The sequence below is a fragment of the Salmo salar genome, chromosome 20 (assembly GCF_965601325.2).
Source record: "Salmo salar chromosome 20, fSalSal1, whole genome shotgun sequence".
Taxonomy (NCBI): domain Eukaryota; kingdom Metazoa; phylum Chordata; class Actinopteri; order Salmoniformes; family Salmonidae; genus Salmo; species Salmo salar.
Genome location: NC_138310.1, coordinates 28,832,033 through 28,854,498, shown reverse-complemented (window position 1 = coordinate 28,854,498; position 22,466 = coordinate 28,832,033). Strand labels below are relative to the sequence as shown.

The following is a 22,466-nucleotide window of genomic DNA, read 5'->3' as shown; positions in this document are numbered from 1 at the left end:
AGGAGAACGATCGCCTTACGGCAAGGATAGCTGTGCTGCAAGCCCAGCTTCAGACGCGATCGTTAGGCAAGGGTAATTTCAGTGTAGGAAAGGATGAAACAGCGTCTGTGCCACCAGTAAGTACAGATAGTAACGTTAGTATAAACCCCCTCGCACGGTCCCCGCAGCCGGACATCTTTCTCATGGCTTCTGGAGGGAAACGCTGTAGGAATGCTCAACCGGTGTCGCTTATTCAGCCGACAGAAACTTTCAACCGGTTCTCCCCATTAAGCGAGTCGGAGTCGGAGGCCGAGACTTCTCTGGTCTCTACTCCTCCCGTTGTGGGGTCTGAGACGCCGACGGCTCCCACCATTAGCTCTGACAAATTGAAAACCTTAGTCATTGGCGACTCCATTACCCGCAGTATTAGACTTAAAACTAATCATCCAGCGATCATACACTGTTTACCAGGGGGCAGGGCTACCGACGTTAAGGCTAATCTAAAGACGGTGCTGGCTAAAGCTAAAACTGGCGAGTGTAGAGAGTATAGAGATATTGTTATCCACGTCGGCACCAACGATGTTAGGATGAAACAGTCAGAGGTCACCAGGCGCAACATAGCTTCAGCGTGTAAATCAGCTATAAAGATGTGTCGGCATCGATTAATTGTCTCTGGCCCCCTCCCACGTAGGGGGAGTGATGAGCTCTACAGCAGAGTCTCACAACTCAATCGCTGGTTGAAAACTGTTTTCTGCCCCTCCCAAAAGATAGAATTTGTAGATAATTGGCCCTCCTTCTGGGACTCACCCACAAACAGGACCAAGCCTGGCCTGTTGAGGAGTGACGGACTCCATCCTAGCTGGAGGGGTGCTCTCATCTTATCTACAAACATAGACAGGGCTCTAACTCCTCTAGCTCCACAATGAAATAGGGTGCAGGCCAGGCAGCAGGCTGTTAGCCAGCCTGCCAGCTTAGTGGAGTCTGCCACTAGCACAGTCAGCGTAGTCAGCTCAGCTTTCCCCATTGAGACCGTGTCTGTGCCTCGATCTAGGTTGGGCAAAATTAAAAATGGCGGTGTTCGCTTTAGCAATCTCACTAGTATAAAGACCTCCTCCATTCCTGCCATTATTGAAAGAGATTGTGATACCTCACATCTCAAAATTGGGTTACTTAATGTTAGATCCCTCACTTCCAAGGCAGTTATAGTCAATGAACTAATCACTGATAATAATCTTGATGTGATTAGCCTGACTGAAACATGGTTTAAGCCTGATGAATTTACTGTGTTAAATGAGGCCTCACCCCCTGGTTACACTAGTGACCATACCCCCCATGCATCCGGCAAAGGCGGAGGTGTTGCTAACATTTACGATAGCAAATTTAAATTAATTTTTTTTTTTTTAAATGACGTTTTCGTCTTTTGAGCTTCTAGTCATGAAATCTATGCAGCCTACTCACTCACTTTTTATAGCTACTGTTTATAGGCCTCCTGGGCCATATGCAGTGTTCCTCACTGAGTTCCCTGAATTCCTATCGGATCTTGTAGTCATAGCAGATAATATTCTAATTTTTGGTGACTTTAACATTCACATGGAAAAGTCCACAGACCCACTCCAAAAGGCTTTCGGAGCCATCATCGACTCAGTGGGTTTTGTCCAACATGTCTCTGGACCTACTCACTGCCACAGTCATACTCTGGACCTAGTTTTGTCCCATGGAATAAATGTTGTGGATCTAAATGTTTTTCCTCATAATCCTGGACTATCGGACCACCATTTTATTACGTTTGCAATTGCAACAAATAATCTGCTCAGACCCCAACCAAGGAGCATTAAAAGTCGTGCTATAAATTCTCAGACAACCCAAAGATTCCTTGATGCCCTTCCAGACTGCCTCTGCCTACCCAAGGACGTCAGAGGACAAAAATCAGTTAACCACCTAACCGAGGAACTCAATTTAACCTTGCGCAATACCCTAGATGCAGTTGCACCCCTAAAAACTAAAAACATCTGTCATAAGAAACTAGCTCCCTGGTTTACAGAAAATACACGAGCTCTGAAGCAAGCTTCCAGAAAATTGGAACGGAAATGGCGCCACACCAAACTGGAAGTCTTCCGACTAGCTTGGAAAGACAGTACCGTGCAGTATCGAAGAGCCCTTACTGCTGCTCGATCATCCTATTTTTCCAACTTAATTGAGGAAAATAAGAACAATCCGAAATTTCTTTTTGATACTGTCGCAAAGCTAACTAAAAAGCAGCCTTCGCAAATGGAGGATGGCTTTCACTTCAGCAGTAATAAATTTATGAACTTCTTTGAGGAAAAGATCATGATCATTAGAAAGCAAATTACAGACTCCTCTTTAAATCTGGGTATTCCTCCAAAGCTCCATTGTCCTGAGTCTGCACAACTCTGCCAGGACCTAGGATCAAGGGAGATACTAAAGTGTTTTAGTACTATATCTCTTGACGCAATGATGAAAATAATCATGGCCTCCAAACCCTCAAGCTGCATACTGGACCCTATTCCAACTAAACTACTGAAAGAGCTGCTTCCTGTGCTTGGCCCTCCTATGTTGAACATAATAAACGGCTCTCTATCCACCGGATGTGTACCAAGCTCACTAAAAGTGGCAGTAATAAAGCCTCTCTTGAAAAAGCCGAATCTTGATCCAGAAATTATAAAAAAACTATCGGCCTATATCGAATCTTCCATTCCTCTCCAAAATTTTAGAAAAAGCTGTTGCACAGCAACTGACTGCCTTCCTGAAGACAAACAATGTATACGAAACGCTTCAGTCTGGTTTTAGACCCCATCATAGCACTGAGACTGCACTTGTGAAGGTGGTAAATGACCTTTTAATGACGTCAGACCGAGGCTCTGCATCTGTCCTCGTGCTCCTAGATCTTAGTGCCGCTTTTGATACCATCGATCACCACATTCTTTTGGAGAGATTGGAAACCCAAATTGGTCTACATGGACAAGTTCTGGCCTGGTTTAGATCTTATCTGTCGGAAAGATATCAGTTTGTCTCTGTGAATGGTTTGTCCTCTGACAAATCAATTGTAAATTTCGGTGTTCCTCAAGGTTCCGTTTTAGGACCACTATTGTTTTCACTATATATTTTACCTCTTGGGGATGTCATTCGAAAACGTAATGTTAAATTTCACTGCTATGCAGACGACACACAGCTGTACATTTCAATGAAACATGGTGAAGCCCCAAAATTGCCCTCGCTAGAAGCCTGTGTTTCAGACATAAAGAAGTAGATGGCTGCAAACTTTCTACTTTTAAACTCGGACAAAACAGAGATGCTTGTTCTAGGTCCCAAGAAACAAAGAGATCTTCTGTTGAATCTGACAATTAATCTGGATGGTTGTACAGTCGTCTCAAATAAAACTGTGAAGGACCTCGGCGTTACTCTGGACCCTGATCTCTCTTTTGAAGAACATATCAAGACTGTTTCAAGGACAGCTTTTTTCCATCTACGTAACATTGCAAAAATCAGAAATTTTCTGTCCAAAAATGACGCAGAAAAATTAATCCATGCTTTTGTTACTTCTAGGCTGGACTACTGCAATGCTCTACTTTCCGGCTACCCGGATAAAGCACTAAATAAACTTCAGTTAGTGCTAAATACGGCTGCTAGAATCCTGACTAGAACCAAAAAATTTGATCATATTACTCCAGTGTTAGCCTCCCTACACTGGCTTCCTGTTAAGGCAAGGGCTGATTTCAAGGTTTTACTGCTAACCTACAAAGCATTACATGGGCTTGCTCCTACCTATCTTTCCGATTTGGTCCTGCCGTACATACCTACACGTACGCTACGGTCACAAGACGCAGGCCTCCTAATTGTCCCTAGAATTTCTAAGCAAACGGCTGGAGGTAGGGCTTTCTCCTATAGAGCTCCATTTTTATGGAATGGTCTGCCTACCAATGTGAGAGACGCAGACTCAGTCTCAACCTTTAAGTCTTTACTGAAGACTTATCTCTTCAGTAGGTCCTATGATTAAGTATAGTCTGGCCCAGGAGTGTGAAGGTGAACGGAAAGGCTGGAGCAACGAACCGCCCTTGCTGTCTCTGCCTTGCCGGTTCCCCTCTTTCCACTGGGATTCTCTGCCTCTAACCCTTTTACAGAGGCTGAGTCACTGGCCTACTGGTGTTCTTCCATGCCGTCCATGGGAGGGGTGCGTCACTTGAGTGGGTTGAGTCACTGACGTGGTCTTCCTGTCTGGGTTGGCGCCCCCCCCCCCCCCCTTGGGTTGTGCCATGGCGGAGATCGCTGTGGGCTATACTCGGCCTTGTCTTAGGACGGTAAGTTGGTGGTTGGAGACATCCCTCTAGTGGTGTGGGGGCTGTGCTTTGGCAAAGTGGGTGGGGTTATATCCTGCCTGTTTGGCCCTGTCCGGGGGTATCATCGGATGGGGCCACAGTGTCTTCTGATCCCTCCTGTCTCAGCCTCCAGTATTTATGCTGCAGTAGTTTATGTGTCGGGGGGCTAGGGTCAGTCTGTTACATCTGGAGTATTTCTCTTGTCTTATCCGGTGTCCTGTGTGTATTTAAATATGCTCTCTCTAATTCTCTCTTTCTCTCTTTCTGTCTTTCTCTCGGAGGACCTGAGCCCTAGGACCATGCCTCAGGACTACCTGGTATGATGACTCCTTGCTGTCCCCAGTCCACCTGGCCGTGCTGCTGCTCCAGTTTCAACTGTTCTGCCTGCGGCTATGGAACCCTGACCTGTTCACCGGACGTGCTTGTTGCACCCTCGACAACTACTATGATTATTATTATTTGACCATGCTGGTCATTTATGAACATTTTAACATTTTAACATTTTGACCATGTTCTGTTATAATATCCACCCTGCACAGCCAGAAGAGGACTGGCCACCCCTCATAGCCTGGTTCCTCTCTAGGTTTCTTCCTAGGTTTTTGGCCTTTCTAGGGAGTTTTTCCTAGGGAGTTTTTCCTAGCCACCGTGCTTCTTTCACATGCTTTGCTTGCTGTTTGGGGTTTTAGGCTGGGTTTCTGTACAGCACTTTGAGAATATCAGCTGATGTACGAAGGGCTATATAAAAATAAATTTGATTTGATTTGACTCCCTTCTGCCACGTCCTGACCCAACTACACCCTCTACTGGTCAGGACGTGACACTATCTATCTATCTATCTATCTATCTATCTATATTGTGTCTGGTCAGGTCTGACAGAAACATGTGTACTACCTGTTGTCCTAGCTGTGTTAGGTGTCTTCCTCTCTCCTCCTCCTCCTCCTCCTCCTCCTGTCCCTTCTTCCTCCCTCTCTTCCCCACTCCTTGGGACACTAGGGATCTACCACTCTGTGTAAACAGTCAACTGACTCTTAAAAATCCAACGGCTCTTTTGAAACAGGAAACTTGCTCCCTTCCTTTTCTGACCCCCTTCCTTCTACCCTCCCTCTCTTCTCCCTCCTCTCACAACATGCCTCTCCCCATTTCACAATAGAACAGCCTGAGAGAGATGGGGGAAGGGGTGGAGGGCTAGGCAAACTCTCTTTGGGTGGGAGTGAGAGCAGATGAGGGAGGGAGCGGGGAGAGGAAAGAGGAGAGAGCAGTCTGGCAGCCAGCTGATCGCTGGTCTAGCGTTCAGAGTTGGAGCGGAGGATAGAGAGAGAGAGAGGCAGAGAGAAACCGAGAGAGGCAGAGAGAAACCGAGAGAGGCAGAGGGAGAAGAGAAGAGGCTACATTAATCTGTAATCTGACAGAGAGTCAGAAACCAACACCGTCATCACAGAACTGTCAGCCTCTGTCACGGTTTGTTCCGGAAATCAACAACGTAAAAGAGCAGGCTGGGGACTAGAGCAAGAGGAGGAAGTGAAGAGAGAAACGAGAGATGCCATAAAACCAACATCCTCTCAAAGAGAAAGAACACACACAACAGCTCAAAGAGAGAGCGAGACAGAAGGAGAAGAGAGAGAGGTAAACATAGTCTGTGGTGAGTCACTCCTCCTCCCCTTCTCCTTTCCTTTCCGCTCCTCTGGTGTGTTGATGCTGATGCACAGAGGAGCAGCAGAACTAAGAAAAGAGTCTGATCCAGAACACTAGCGGAAGACAAGAACTGGACTCTGTGTGGGAGTAGCAGAACCGACAATGGAACTGTAGAACCATCAGGTACCAGAACTAGAACCAGGAGTATCATCAGAGCCAGAGCGGTGGAACCGGACCCAAAAGGTTGTGTACTGTATTAAGGAGTGGTAGCGGACCTGGTGTGTCTCAACAAAGATGTCTTGGGGGTCTCTGCTGTCTCCGGTCCAGTGGGCCAAATGGACCTGGTCAGCTGTACGGGGAGGAGGGGAGGAGGAGGGGGAGGACGGAGCCCCCGGAACAAAGGATGAAGGGGGAAAGTAAGTAGGCTACAGGTGTGTATGTGTGTGTGTGTGTGTGATGCGATGCCTGTCTGGCACACGAGCGAGGGAGAGGAGAGAGATTGTGTGTGTGCACGTGCAGAGAGATTAGCAGCAGACTGACTGTGTCTGCATCTACCTGTCCGGATGACTGGGGGGAATTTCCTGTTACTATTCATACAGACAGAGAGAGAGAGAGAAAGAGAGGAGAGGAGAGAGGAGAGGCAGAAACCTAGAGGGAGAGAGGCAGAAACCTAGAGGGAAGGACAGAGAGGCAGAAACCTAGAGGGAAGGACAGAGAGGCAGAAACCTAGAGGGAGAGAGGCAGAAACCTAGAGGGAAGGAGAGAGAGGCAGAAACCTAGAGGGAAGGACAGAGAGGCAGAAACCTAGAGGGAAGGACAGAGAGGCAGAAACCTAGAGGGAGAGAGGCAGAAACCTAGAGGGAAGGAGAGAGAGGCAGAAACCTAGAGGGAAGGAGAGAGAGGCAGAAACCTAGAGGGAAGGAGAGAGAGGCAGAAACCTAGAGGGAAGGACAGAGAGGCAGAAACCTAGAGGGAAGGACAGAGAGGCAGAAACCTAGAGGGAAGGACAGAGAGGCAGAAACCTAGAGGGAGAGAGGCAGAAACCTAGAGGGAAGGACAGAGAGGCAGAAACCTAGAGGGAAGGACAGAGAGGCAGAAACCTAGAGGGAGAGAGGCAGAAACCTAGAGGGAGAGAGGCAGAAACCTAGAGGGAAGGACAGAGAGGCAGAAACCTAGAGGGAGAGAGGCAGAAACCTAGAGGGAGAGAGGCAGAAAGAGAAAGAGGGAGATGTGATGTTGTTTTGACATGGTCTCTTGTCCTTTCCTGCCACTCTGCGTAACCGTGATTAGATAATGTTGTCATGCCTAAAAGCAGGTGACCACTCGTACACACCCAGACAGCCCCTCCTTCCTTCTGGTAAAACTGTTTTTGTAGGTACTGTAGCTCTGTTTGCTTTCTTATGGGACGACAAATAATCTGTCTGCTTTCATAATATGTCTGTCTGTGAGAGAGGGCCAGGAGGAGAGGGTTGGTGGAAGGTTAGGGAAGGTTGGAGGAGGGTTGGGGGAAGGGAGGTTGAGCTTTCTAAAGATGTGGGATTTTTTTGTGCCAGTTTCTAGTTTCCAAGTAACTGTCCAAGATCGCTGTGTAGAGGCCATCGCTGGGACTGATTGTCTGGGCCTGCTTTGTGTGAGTGTGTTTTTGAAGGATTACCTCTGTGTGGTTTAGATGTGATGTGTGTGATATATAGAGAGAGAGGGAGGGAGGGCTGACTGTCTGTGTTTCAGGAGCCTGTGTCTTTGTTCCCCTGAGCTGTTTTTCATTAGTGTGTGGACGGTCTGATGTGCATTTAAGTGCCTGGGAAAACACACACACACTCCTGTCTCTGGGTCCCAGACACCAGGCCCAGACTTATTTCCAAGCTGTGTGTGTGTGGAAGTGTTTAACTATTCTTGTGGGGACCAGAAGTCCCCACAAGAATAGTAAACAGACCAAAATTTGACCAACTGGGGACATTTTGTTGGTCCCCACAAGGTCAAATGCTATTCCTAGGGGGTTTGGGAGTACGGTTAGAATTAGTGTTAGGGTTAGAATTAGGTTTAGGGTTAGGAGCTAGGGTTAGTGTTAGGTTTTTGGGTTAGGGTTGGAGTACAGGTTAAGGTTAGGGTTAGGTTTAGGGTCAGGGAAAATAGGATTTTGAATGGGACTGAATTGTGTGTCCCCACAAGGTTAGCTATACAAGACTCTGTGTGTGTGTGTGTGTGTGTGAGAGAGAGTGAGTGAAAGAGACCGAGAGAGAGAAAGTGGAAGAGAGCGAGAGACTGCGACACAGTCTGTCCTTGAGGACACGTTGGCAGGATGAGGAGGAGGCTAGTGGATAAAGGTGGCCCGGCAGGGTTCATCTCCCTCTTTCCCTTTCCTCCCTCTTTACTTCTCTTACTGTGACACTCCTTCTAAACTCCATTGGCGGGCTGTTGAAGGAGCCATTACCGAGCAGCTGGTGGTACACTAACACGACAGGATATGACATCATAGAGAGGATATGACCTCACTCCACCAGACGTCCTGAAAGTTCCAAGGAAATAGATCAGAGTGTACTGACTTGTAATCAATCTCTCTCTCTCTCGCTGTCTCTCTCTCGCTGTCTCTCTCCAGTTCAGATTCAGAAGGGAACTTTGAGACTCCAGTGGCGGAGTCTCCAGGTCTGCAGAATGACCTGACCCAGCTGGATAACTCTGCCGACAAAGGTGAGACTCCATCCTCAGCTCACTACCTATGCATCAGTTAAACCCCTCCCCCTGCTCAGAGGGAATAAAATGACGGATGGCCGCTGGTCATAAGCTAGTCTATTATTGCTCAGTAATGCCACAGAGACCAATAAAGACAACTCTTTTTTGGGTCAGTGGCAACAACATAAACGAGAGTGCCCCTCTAACACACACACACACACACACACACACACACACACACACACACACACACACCACAGGCATCCCAAACCTACAGCACACACGGGTCATATGAAACAGATCATGTGTTGTTGACCATTGTAGAGTTTGTAGACAAGACAAACAATGTTATCCTATTAAAATGAACTGCTATGTGGCGTCTTGGACTGGATTAGTTGATTTTGTTTTGGATTCATTATCCTATATCTAGACACAATGCAATCAGAAGATGGCCTTCTATGACCCAAATGCACTACATCTGTCTCTGTAGACAATAACAACCCCTCCTCTAATAGAACAGCAGCCAATCACATGCTGCTTGTGTATATTTGGGTTAGTGCCCTAAATAAAACATTCACTGAGAGACAATTCAGTCTGGAGGAATAATAACAGTCTACTTGACTACATCACCTCAGGGAGCAATCTACATGGTAACAACAACACTAGATGTCTGATGTCTGCCCACATGAAAAAATAGTATACTATGGTTGAATACTATAGTATTCACTGTAGTGTTTTTGTGGACTTTACTGTAGTATACTGTACTATTTACAGTTTACTATAGTATAAGTACTGCAGTAAGAAAAATAATAGTATATACTATAGTAATTACAGTAGTGTTTTTGCAGACTGTAGTATTTACTACACTATACTACAACATTATATAGTAAGTACTACACATGATCGAGGCATACTACAGTGTGTAGTATAGTATTCTACAGTATACTACAGTTTACTATAATATTATATTTTAAGTACTCTCTCATCAATGTGGTAAACGTCCCACGTTGGGCTGGATGTGTCAGTATGTAGTTCATACATGCATAATCTATGAGCAGGATACTACTACCAAGATGCACACACTGCAGAACGAGAGAGAGAGCAATGACGTGGTGCACATATCTGCGTTTATGTGGCGTAGTACGCAATGTTTTGGAGCCACTTTTGTCTCATGAGCCAAACTACTGTGTCACGTCCTGACCATGGTAAGCTGTTATTTTCTATGGTAGAGTAGGTCAGGGCGTGACAGGGGGGTTTATTCTATGTGTTCTATTTCTATGTTCTTAGGTTCTAGTTTTTGTATTCTATGTTGGTTTGTTTGGGATGATCTCCAATTAGAGGCAGCTGGTCCTCGTTGTCTCTAATTGGAGATCATACTTAAGTAGGGGTTTTTCTTCCTGGGTTTTGTGGGTGATTATTTTTGAGTAGTGTTTGTTTCTCCTCTGCGTCACGGTTTGTTGTTTTGTTGATTCAGTTTATTTATGTATTGCACAGTTTCACAGATTAAATAAAATGTGGAACTACACTCACGCTGCACCTTGGCCCTCTCCTTTCGACTGCCATGACATACTGGCTAAAAAGATGACAAAAGTACCGGAGAATCTCTTAAAAGATTTTAGAAGCTGGTGTAGGCTGCAGTGTGAGGCCTGTTCTAAAGGGCAGGGGTGAGGTTGTCCTGCTCTCCTCCCAGATAATTCTGGTTAGTTAGGGTTAAGGAACATTTCTTTGTTCTGACAGAGCATACATTTGGGATTGTCATAATGACTCTGTATTAAACATCCACAGAGAGAAGTTTAACTGTAACATGTTACTGATATCTCTGAGAAAGGACAATTGAAAGATGATCTGACACACCCTATCTCTCTGAGAAAGAGAGAGCAATATCACAAGGGTGTGTGTCTGTGTGTGTTGGTGTGTGGATGGCTGTGTAGTCGCATTGTTCTGTGTTCCTGAAATCTGCTGGATTTCTCTGTAACAGAGAGATCACTGTACAGCAGTATGAGTCTGCAACCCTGACACACACACACACCACACACACACACACACACCCTAATAACCCAAGGACACTGACTTGTGTCTGTAGAGCTGCATGCATCCCAATGTTAATGAGACATGCAGGACATAGTGGCAGGACTGCTCAGCGATGCCTTCTCTCTGGAGCCTAACCCCTCAAATGTGGTTGCCAGGGTCCTGGGCTAGAGCCCCTCTCAGCAGTGTCAACACAGCCCAGACTGGAATGAGCAGCCCCGGCCCCCAGAGAACAGAAGCATGTTAGAAGCATGGCAGGCTGTCCTAAACACAACAGGGTCCTGGGCTGAACATACACTCAGACCATTACTGTATTATTGTGCCCTTAGGGAGAGGACCATAGCCGTGTGTGTGTGTGTATCAGTGTTTGCTGTTGATGAGGTGTTTGTTGACGCAGGGACCATTGTAAGGTACCATTCTTAGCATTCTAGAAGTGAGGAGCCATTGTGAGTGTTCTAACAGGAAGTGAGAAGATATTCAAACATACCTCAGTCTATACATGCTTTTAAATAGCCATGAACTGAGGCTGTGGATCTGCAGTGCTCTGAGTCACTGTAGGGTTTAAAGATGAGACACTATGCATCCCAAATGTCACCCTATATAGTGCACTATGTAGGGAATAGGGTGCCATTTGGTATACATACACCCATGCCCCATCCTATTCCAGAGATGTTTTCCACCCTGCGCACTGGGGACTGAGCACTCCCACACATTTTATGAATGTGTTTTACAGCAAGACTTTAAATGCAGAGATGTTTCTGAGAATGGGAGAGTGCCCCACAGTCACATCTAAGAGTGATTACACAGGAAGCTCTACAGCCCAGGGTTACTGTGTCCTTGGTGGAGAGAATGCTGGCAGGAAATCTGTAGCACATTAAGGGAGAGAGACTAACACACACATAGACACAGAGAGATGCACGCACGCACATACACAAAAGAGGGAAGAGGACAAATGTCATGCTTTTCTCGATAACATGACAGCAGATTTCCCGCTTGGAGAGAGACGGAATAGGCTTTAGAGAAAAGATAAGCTATAGCGTGATTGGTGAAGAGAGGTTTGAAGAAAGGTTGCTGTCTTTCTTGTCTCCAGCGTGAGATACTGACTCTGCCTCTCCTCTCTGCAGCCTTCACCAGAGGTGACGGACAACTGACGCCCTGTGCCTTCCTGGACAGGAACTCCAATCAGGGTGTTTATCCCGCCTCCCTCCAGGATGTCCAGGAAGCCCTGAACAACCTCAATAGCCCCTCCCCCTCCCAGAGCAGAGAAGGTTTGGACCAGAACCTGAACTTGATGTTTACCTCCAGACCTGGAGAAGATGGTCTCTCCCCGTCCCCTCTGCCTCAGCTCCGCGCCCTACGTCCCCCCTTGCTCCCTGTCCACAACCCCCCTGTCCCCGCTGAGTTTGATGATCTTGCTTCCATGACCGCTGACCCCAATGGCAACATCAACTCTCACCCCAACAGCCTGACTCCTGAAATGGACAGACCAGAGGACTCAGACAGACAGTCACCTAGGAAGAGCACAGGCATCACGTGAGTAACACTCTTATAAGACCACTTATCTTACAGTATCTTGTGTTGCCTATCATTCAGTCCTAACACCCTCCCCTTCTGGTTTAAGGAACCAAACTAACCATCCTGGCTCTACCAGTACAGTTCCCTGCCTGACCACTTAGCATAAAATCACATGATCTTATCTCTCCCTTCCTCAACCAATCTTCCCCCCTCCGCTCCGCTCTCCCCCCACTCCCTCTCCTGTCTCCCCCATACTCTGTCCTGACCTGTCTCTGAGTCTCTTTCTGTGTGGCATCAGGACCGCTGAGCAGGTCCGTTTCCTCTGTATGACGCTGTAAGTACTGTTTACTGTATGTCTCTGTAGGCCCTCCACTAGGCCTCAACCACATCCCCAGACTCTGTGTCTCCCCCTGCCCAGTTGAGCTACCTCTCCCCCTGCCTGTTACTCTCCCTGCCCCCCATGCATGTTCTCCTTCACCACAATCCTCACACTACAGAAAGCAACCCCCGGTCCGCACTCTCTACTGCAGTCTCTGGTTGTCGCAGTCATCAGTTTCTCCCAGGCAGGGCTAGTCAATTACATAATCTACCTGACCTCAATACCAAGAAAGAGAGAGAGGTGACCTCATAATACTCAATTTCACAGATACTCTCTGTATATGCATAATCATGCTCTGTGCAGTAGTTTAGTGACCCTGCTTTTATTTCTATTAGGCAACAGCCTGTCATCTGCTTTCTGCTGCAATTAAGCAATTTAGCAGCAGATGCACAGAGCAACGCAACAGAGAGAGAGAGCACAGAATGAGGTCTGATTTCAAAGCCTGCTTATTCTTCTATTTTCTCTGCTTTTATCCTACTGTACTCTCTCTCTATGCTCAGTAAGAGTACATTGTTTCAGTCTCACACAGTCTCATATCACAGGAATCCTATACCTTTAGGTCGAGCTGCTTCCCCTGACACACACACACTCAAACACACACACACGGTCGGTGGGTCAGCTACGATCTGGGTAGGGTTAGCGTTAGGATTTGTCTCAGTAGCTCTGACCTCACTGCTTTTTGTCTTCAGGAACTCCTGTAAAGTGAAGAAGCTGGACAACCAGACTCCATTACAGAACACCTGCGGACAGGTAAGGGTTCATGTTCTTTTAGTGTAGTGTTATAGTGTTTTCCACTCTGGTGCAATTTCTCTGTGTATCTGACCATGACCCTGGTTAACCTGGGCATTCCTCTCTGAGAGACTGAGCCGTTCCATCAGTATAACTCCGCCCTGTCCTCTACTCTACCTCAGCCCTCAGTATACATCAGCCCTGCTCTGGCACTTCACCAGGGAGCAAAGGGAGACTGCCAGACAGATTAAAATGCCCCTGTCTGTCTGTAGGAGGATGACCACGGCGAGGGCCACGCCACAGATGAGGAGAAGCTAGCCAGCACAGCAGGAGTCAGAGCAGACAGAGATCACAATGGTGAGTGGGGGTTGAGGGGATCAGACACCCCCAAACATCAGTGTCTGTGTGAACTCATGTGTTGGTTAATCAATGTCACAGGGAAGGTCATGGTTGTCTTTCATAGAGCCCCGCAGGAACCGTTATCAATTAGAAACTCATTGTCAACATCCACAAAAGCTTCATTGGATCCAAGGAGTCTGTATGAGTGTTCCTAAGTTCCTGTGCTCTGATCTGGGCTCCCTCCCCTTCCCCCAGCTCAAACACTAGTGTAGGCTATATGAGTCATGTAGCTTGCTGTTATGTATGACTGGTGGGTCTGTGTGCTTATGAGCCCAACAGCAGAACCCCAGCAGTGTGACAGGAAGTAGACAGACTGTACCAGATCAATAGTCCCTCAGGCTGCATGTAACACACTTCTACTGTAGCTCTGTTCTGTTGAGCTGAGTTTGCCTTATTGTCTGTTCTACTCCACTCTGTTCTGTTCAGTTCTGCTCTGTTCAGTTCTTCTCTGTCTAGTCTGGGGAGATGTATACAGTAGATTCTGTCTGTCAACTCACAGGTTTATTATGAGACAGAATTGTGTCATCATGCCCTCTGTGCTGCAGGCATACACTGCCCCCTTCTGGTCAGGCAGCAGCAGTAGCACATGGAGCTCCCAGTGACTGGAGTCAGAATAGAATAGTTCCTTATGAGAATACAGTGTGGGATATTTCACACTGATATTTTTGTGACATTTCATTTTTCTCTCCCAGGGACAGAACTGAGTATGTCAGGCAGATCAGAGGAGTCAGACTGCTGTTCTATGGTGAGTACCACAAAATGCCTTGTTAACAGTCACATTTAGCCCACAGAAAGTATGGCCCACTTCAGAGCCCAAGGATCTAGTGATGGTTCCATCAAAATCATGTGATCTCCCTGGTGACTACTAGATGGAGACATTAGTGAGCCAGAAGTTTAGAATGCTGTCCTCGAAACACATTATGTCACTGTAGTTAGGAGGGTTACCAAGTTTAGTTAGTGAATTACTTAACCACCATCCCATCTAGCTGATCTTGGCCCATCATTATTATCATCATGTTTCTAGTAGCTGGTGCTTGTGAATCTGGTTGGCTGGGATGGTGACTGGCTTCATTGGTCTACCCACCCGGTGCCTAACAGTGCTCTGTAGCCCACTACAGTACAGTACAGTACAGTACAGTACAGTACCATGGTAGCTTTACTCCCACACTGTACATGAACTGACCACGATCTCCTCAACCTGTCATCATCTCCAGCTCATCAGGTGATAAAGGGATTGAGATTACCAGACCCATAGGATTAGGATATGACTGTGAGTTATAATCCAGGGAAGGACAACAGGAGGGTGAGGGTTGAGGGGTAGGGCGAGAGAAAGAGATGAAGTAACCACCCTTAACTCTGCCACTGAGGAACAAGACCTCGACTTCCAACTGCCATCTCCCTCTCAGGCTGTGTTTAGACAGGCAGCCCAATTCAGTTTTTTTTCTTCACTAATTGACTAATCAGATGAGCTCTGAAAAATATCTGATGTGATTGGTCAAAGGACCAATTAGTGGAAAAACGATCAGAATTGGGCTGCCTGTGTAAACAGCCTCAGAGCTCCGCCGGATCAGGCTGATGAAGGCAGGGTCAATACAGAGATGTCTTTGTACGGCTCTGGATGGAGGAGATGAGAATATCACTACAACCCTCCAATAAACACTATACTGCATTGTACTATAATCAGTTTAGTATTGAGTGGAACATGCAGATGGAAATGACCTATAAACAGTTTGAACCTGCCATACCCATGCTACAAACCACACTGACATTGGGACTAAATCAGGATTAGGGTCACTTTAATCTAACATCCAGTCAGGAATTTATGGAACTCCTCTCCTGCTCTTTATTTTATTCTTATTTACAATGACAGCCTACCAAAAGGCAAAGGCCTCCTGCAGGGACAGGGCTGGGATTAAACATTTCAAATATATAAATATATATTATAGGACAAAACACACATCACGACGAGACAACACTACATAAAAAGATACCTAAGGCAGCAACACATGACAACACAGCATGGTAGCAACACAACATGGTAGCAGCACAAAACATGGTACAAACATTGTTGGGTACAGACAACAGCACAAAGGGCAAGAAGGTAGAGACAACAATACATCACACAAAGCAGCCACAACTGTCAGGAAGAGAGTCCATAATTGAGTCTTTGAATGAAGAGATAAAACTGTCCAGTTTGAGTGTTTGTTGCAGCTCGTTCCAGTCGCTAGCTGCAGCGAACTGAAAATATGAGCGACCCAGGGATGTGTGTGCTTTGGGGACCTTTAACAGAATGTGACTGGCAGAACGGTGTTGTATATGGAGGATGAGGGCTGCAGTAGGTATCTCAGATGGGGGGAGTGAGGCCTAAGAGGGTTTTATAAATAAGCATCAACCAGTGGGTCCTGTGACGGGTATACAGAAATGACCAGTTTACAGAGGAGTATAGAGTACAGTAACGTGTCCTATAAGGAGCATTGGTGGCAAATCTGATGGCCGAATGGTAAAGAACATCTAGCCGCTCGAGAGCACCCTTACCTGCCGATCTATAAATTATGTCTCCGTAATCTACCATAGGTAGGATGGTCATCTGAATCAGGGTTTGTTTGGCAGCTGGGGTGAAAGAGGAGAGATTACAATAGAGGAAACCAAGTCTAGATTTAACTTTAGCCTGCAGCTTTGATATGTGCTGAGAGAAGGACAGTGCACCGTCTAGCCATACTCCCAAGTACTTGTATGAGGTGACTACCTCAAGCTCTAAACCCTCAGAGGTAGTAATCACACCTGTGGGGATAGGGGCATTCTTCTAACCAAACCACATGACCTCTGTTTTGGAGGTGTTCAGAACAATGTTAAGGGTAGAGAAAGCTTGTTGTTGTAGAGCATTTAACACAAAATCCAGGGAGGGGCCAGCTGAGTATAAGACTGTATCATCTGCGTATACATATACATAAATTGGAAGATTACATACACCTTAGCCAAATACATCTAAACTCAGTTTTTCACAATTCCTTACATTTAATCCTAGTAAACATTCCCTGTCTTAGGTCAGTTAGGATCACCACTTTATTTTAAGAATGTGAAATGCCAGAATAATAGTAGAGAGAATGATTTATTTCAGCTTTTATTTCTTTCATCACATTCCCAGTGGGTTAGATGTTTACATACACTCAATTAGTATTTGGTAGCATTGCCTTTAAATTGTTTAACTTGAGTCAAAAGTTTCAGGTATCCTTTCACAAGCTTCCCACAATAAGTTGGGGGAATTTTGGCCCATTCCTCCTGACAGAGCTGGTGTAACTGAGTCAGGTTTGTAGGCCTCCTTGCTCGCACACGCTTTTTCAGTTCTGCCCACAAATTTTCTATAGGATTGAGGTCAAGGCTTTGTGATGGCCACTCCAATAGCTTGACTTTGTTGTCCTTAAGCCATTTTGCCACAACTTTGGAAGTATGCTTGGGGTCATTGTCCATTTGGAAGACCCATTTGCGACCAAGCTTTAACTTCCTGACTGATGTCTTGAGATGTTGCTTCAATATATCCACATCATTTTCCTTCCTCATGGTTCCATCTATTTTGTGAAGTGCACCAGTCCCTTCTGCAGCAAAGCACCCCCACAACATGATGCTGCCACCCCTGTGCTTCACGGTTGGGATGGTGTTCTTCGGCTTGCAAGCCTCCCCCTTTTTTCCTCCAAACATAACGATGGTCATTATAGCCAAACAGTTCTATTTTTGTTTCATCAGACCAGAGGACATTTCTCCAAAAAAGTACGATCTTTGTCCCCATGTGCAGTTGCAAACCGTAGTCTGGCTTTTTTATGGCGGTTTTGGGGCAGTGGCTTCTTCCTTGCTGAGTGGCCTTTCAGGTTACGTCGATATAGGACTCGTTTTACTGTTTGATATAGATACTTTTGTACCTGTTTCCTCCAGCATCTTCACAAGGTCCTTTGCTGTTGTTCTGGGATTGATTTGCACTTTTTGCACCGAAGTACGTTCATCTTTAGGAGACAGAACGCGTCTCCTTCCTGAGCGGTATGATGGTTGCGTGGTCCCATGGTGTTTATACTTGCGTACTATTGTTTGTACAGATGAACGTGGTACCTTCAGGCGTTTGGAAATTGCTCCCAAGGATGAACCAGACTTGTGGAGATCTACAATATTTTTTATGAAGTCTTGGCTGATATCTTTTGATTTTCCCATGATGTCCAGCAAAGAGGCACTGAGTGTGAAGGTAGGCCTTGAAATACAGCCACAGGTGCACCTCCAATTGACTCAAATGATGTCAATTAGCCCATCAGAAGTTTCTAAAGCCATGACATCATTTTCTGGAATTTTCCAAGCTGTTTAAAGGCACAGTCAACTTAGTGTATGTAAACTTCTGACCCACTGGAATTGTGATACAGGGAATTATAAGTGAAATAATCTGTCTGTAAACAATTGTTGGAAAAATTACTTGTGTCATGCACAAAGTAGATGTCCTAATCGACTTGCCAAAACTATAGTTTGTTAACAAGAAGTTTGTGGACTGGTTGAAAAACGAGTTTTAATGACTCCAACTTAAGTGTATGTAAACTTCAGACTTCAACTGTAAATGGATGAGAGAGCCTCCTACTGCCCGAGCTATGTTGTTGACACCTATGTCTCTGCAGTATGAGGACACCTGCCAGCTGAAGAACGCCAAGCTGGGAGGAAGTGACACGCAGAAGAAGACAGGAAGTGAGGTTCTAGACTCGATTTGCATCAGCGAGGCAGAGAAGACGGCTGTTCTCACCCTCATGAGAGGGGAGGTCAGTTAAACAACAGACCACACACACACACACACACACACACACACACACACACACAGGGTAACATAGATATATCTGTCTCCTGTGCCAGATCATCACTAAGGAGACAGAGGCCAGTGACTGGAGGAGGAAGTATGAGGACAGCAGACAGGAAGTCATGGAGATGAGGTACTGTTGGCCAATTCACATATACCATTCTGTTACCATTCACCTCAACTGTACTGTGAGGCTAGTAATGAGGTGATGTGTGCTGAGCAGTGAACAGACTGAGTGTTAGCTAATCAAGATTCATCAGTAGTCATTCCTCTCTCACAGAAAGATAGTGGCAGAGTATGAGAAGACCATCGCCCAGATGATTGGTGAGTGGCTTAGATCAACCAAACCACTTCAAAAATTCCTCTCCATAAATGTAGTGGTGGCCTCGATGCACGGAATCATAAAATGACCTGTCTGTGTGACCTCTCTCTCTGTCAGAGGACGAACAGCGCAACACCACGAGCTCCCAGAAGTCTTTGCAGGCTGTAACCATGGAGAAGGAGTCGGCGCTAACAGACCTGAACTCAGTAGAGCGCTCGCTGTCCGATATGTTCCGCCGCTATGAGAACATGAAGAGCACCCTGGACGGCTTCAAGAAGGTTAGGGGTCAGAGTTCAGGGATCAAGAATAGTCTGACCTTACTATGGATTAGTCTTTGAGCTCATATATTAGTTATGTGTAACATTGTGGTTCTACTATTATGTGCGTGTAGAATGAGGAGGTGTTGAAGAAGTGTGCTCAGGAGTATCTGGCCAGAGTCAAGCAGGAGGAGCAGAGATACCAGACCCTCAAACTACACGCCGAGGAGAAACTAGACAAGTATGATTACACACACACACACACACACACACACACACACACACACACACACACACACACAGGAGTCTATCAGTAACTACCAACCCCTACTATTCCCTTCAGGGCTAATGAGGACATAGCCCAGGTACGCAGCAAGGCCAGCTCTGAGAGTGTTGCTCTGACCGCCAGCCTGAGGAAGGAGCAGATGAGGGTAGAGTCTCTGGAGAAAGCTCTGCAGCAAAAGGTAAGGGCTAACATTACCTAGCTACATGCTAAAGCCCACTGCTAGGCCTATAGCAGAAGGTAGCACACAACCATAGAGATAGTTAGAGGATGCAACACTGTATCTGTATCATTATGGCAGCTGTGAGAGCATGGGCAGCGCCATTGAGGCCATCTCCATTTCGAAGTAGTCAATGTTCTTCTTCTACGAATTGGTAAACAAACAGAAAGTGCATACTGCCACCTGGAGTGTTTTTGAACAGGTATAAATCCAAGGTTGGCGATTTACTGCCACATGCAGTAATGGAATGTTTGCTCATGAGTATAATTCATTGGCTGATCCCTTCTGATGAACTGGATGGAATTATATGATCCTTCCGTAACTCCAGTTGTGTAAAGTACTTAAGTAAAAATACTTGAAAGTACTACTTAAGTAGTTTTTTAGGGTATCTGTACTTTACTATTCATATTTTTGACAACTTTTACTTCACTACATTCCTAAAGAAAATTATGTACTTTTTGTACATTTTATTACATTTTCAATAATTAGCAGGACAGGAAAATAGCCTAATTCACACACTTATCAAGAGAACATCCCTGGTCATCCCTACTGCCTCTGATCTGGCAGACTAACTAAACACATGCTTCATTTGTAAATTATGTCTGAGTGTTGGAGGATGCCCCTGGCTATCTGTAAATTAAAGAAAATGATGCCTTCTGGTTTGTTTTATATAAGGAATTTGAAATTATTTATTCTTTTGATACTTAAATATATTTTAGCAATTACATTGACTTTTGATACTTAAGTATATTTAAAACCAAATACTTTTAGACTTTTACTCAAGTAGTATTTTACTGGGTAACTTTCACTTTGACTAAAATCGCCTTTTGCGCACGAGAGTCCTCTGTCTCTATGCACACAACCCTAACACTACATGCTAATGCTAACCCTGCAACAAAAGGTAATGCACAACGCTTTTTGCTGACTAGGTGACCTGAACAGGAAAAACTCCAGGCCTAAGTCCTGAATCACCAGTCTCCCTGACGTGGTCTTCTGTCTATTCACAGACGGAGGAGATCGAGGAGCTCACCAAGATCTGTGATGAGCTCATCGCAAAGATGGGCAGAACAGACTGAGAGAGATTCCATACTTCAGAATCGACCAATCTTGACCCGCCAAGCCAACCCTGCCTACAACCTATAGTGTACTCCTGTGCATGCCTCCAGCCAATGAGCAGCTCTATTTCCCCACAGGGCGCCTGCACCTAGTGCTGCTGTACTGGTCAAATGTCATACGATAACCCATTTCTCTTAGTCAACATTAGTGCAGTATTTGGAGAATAGGGTGTAATTTGAGCCTGTGTTATGTACATGTGGACTCACCTTTTTGGCTTGGTCATTATTTACCACGCAAGACCCCACACCCGTTTGTTTTTCTGTACTGTAACATAAACAGAATATAATGTGCTGTCTTGGCATTGCATAGGTTTGTGCTTATTTAACTTAGGATAACATTTTGTTAAGCATTTATTAATATATTATGCACATAAACCCCACACTTACAAAACACCCTGGCTGAGATGTACTGTACATATGGTACGGTACATATGGTACTGTACAAATTGTATTTATTCTGAACACTAGGAGACTAGGGCAGGACCACTCTCTAGGCTCCAGGACAATCAGGGGTCAAGGGTGAGCTGTGTTTGACCCCTTTGTATAACTGCACTATTATAGGGAGGGGGGGATGTGGGAGTAGGTTCAGGGTTAGGATGCACTACTATAGATAGGGGTGGGGTGGGGGGTTGTCCTGGAAAATAGAAAGCTTTTCTCCTGTCTGTATATGAGGCTTTGTGTTAGCAGAGGAAGAGGAGCTGTACAGTGACTGTGTATTCTGTACGACTTCAGCACAACTGCACAGGTGAAGGGAGGGTTTCCCACTGTCCTAAACTATACCTGGTTAGTCTCTTTCTCAGGCCAGAGGGCTGGAGCAGAGAGTAGTAAACTCAGTAAGTGGAAATCTGGATATGGTGAAGTTAATACAAAGACTATATATTTTGTATATGTACAAACAAATACCGTAAACTGGGAGTGTTTGATTTGGTTTTTCAAAATCAAAAATGTTTGGAATTTCCTGTGGCCATGGATATGCACCTGTAGTATTTAGGTATGAAACGTTACGACATGGAGGTAGAGAGAACTGTTCAGGGATTATGTGAGCTTCCATGAGCCCTGCTCAAGGTAGAGCACTATATAGGGAATACGGTGCCATTTGGGATGGAATCACTGTGTTTTACTGCAGCACCTAGTTAGTGGCATAGAAAGTTACAGTGTGTTTCTCATATTCACTGTTCACTGCTTCACTGTTCTCAGCTAACCTGGTTCTGTTAAATACTCTTCCACAGTGGAGAGTTTCACACCGCCTCTCAGTACTAGTTCCCCCTCCGCCACACTGCACTGTGGATGACATAGTTAAACAATATAACACGCATGCATGCATGCAGTGAAACACCACGTAGACATACATACATGTACCAGTGTCTATAATACACATCTTTGTGTCATACTGAAGTTGTACCTTCATTGAAAGTTTCTTTAGATAATATTGTTTTTAACGGTTTGTACATCACCGATGATCCCTTTTTGCATTGTCATTAATATTTGTAAAGTGAATAAGAAGCATTCAGCTGTACTGACTTGTACCGTACAGACTATGTTGACTAATATGTGCAGTGTCTGTGCTGAGTAAACATGACTGTAGTAATAAGGGAGTGTGTTCTCATGGCTTCTGTGTTCAGTTTCTCTGTTCACAGCTACACAGGTTGGGTCTGACATCACAGCTACACAGGTTGGGTCTGACATCACAGCTACACAGGTTGGGTCTGACATCACAGCTACACAGGTTGGGTCTGACATCACAGCTACACAGGTTGGGTCTGACATCACAGGTTGGGTCTGACA

The 22,466-nt window shown here is 45.5% G+C and overlaps 1 protein-coding gene across 2 annotated transcripts; it reads left to right on the top strand.

Moving 5' to 3' along the window:
- Window positions 1–5,194: 5,194 nt before the first annotated feature.
- On the top strand, window positions 5,195–22,272 carry LOC106580293 (transforming acidic coiled-coil-containing protein 1). 2 transcript variants are annotated; one of them, XM_014161142.3, is made up of 14 exons: window positions 5,195–6,361; window positions 8,542–8,633; window positions 11,768–12,176; window positions 12,457–12,492; window positions 13,227–13,287; window positions 13,539–13,623; window positions 14,358–14,410; window positions 18,312–18,449; window positions 18,541–18,617; window positions 18,765–18,808; window positions 18,924–19,084; window positions 19,198–19,304; window positions 19,407–19,527; window positions 20,574–22,272. In XM_014161142.3, exons 1-14 carry the CDS (start codon window positions 6,240–6,242, stop codon window positions 20,640–20,642), a joined length of 1,575 nt encoding a protein of 524 aa, XP_014016617.1. In that variant the 5' UTR covers window positions 5,195–6,239; the 3' UTR covers window positions 20,643–22,272. The 2 variants fall into 2 exon arrangements, with proteins under 2 accessions (XP_014016617.1, XP_014016618.1); XM_014161143.3 differs by lacking the exon at window positions 12,457–12,492 and having other exon boundaries at window positions 5,213–6,361.
- The last annotated feature ends 194 nt before the right edge of the window (window positions 22,273–22,466 follow it).

Coding starts and splice junctions, on each gene's coding strand:
- LOC106580293 (XM_014161142.3), top strand. CDS start 6,240: ATGTCTTGGGGGTCTCTGCTGTCTCCGGTCCAGTGGGCCAAATGGACC. Junction 6,362..8,541: donor ACAAAGGATGAAGGGGGAAA/GTAAGTAGGCTA, acceptor GTCTCTCTCCAG/TTCAGATTCAGAAGGGAACT. Junction 18,618..18,764: donor CAGGAAGTCATGGAGATGAG/GTACTGTTGGCC, acceptor CCTCTCTCACAG/AAAGATAGTGGCAGAGTATG.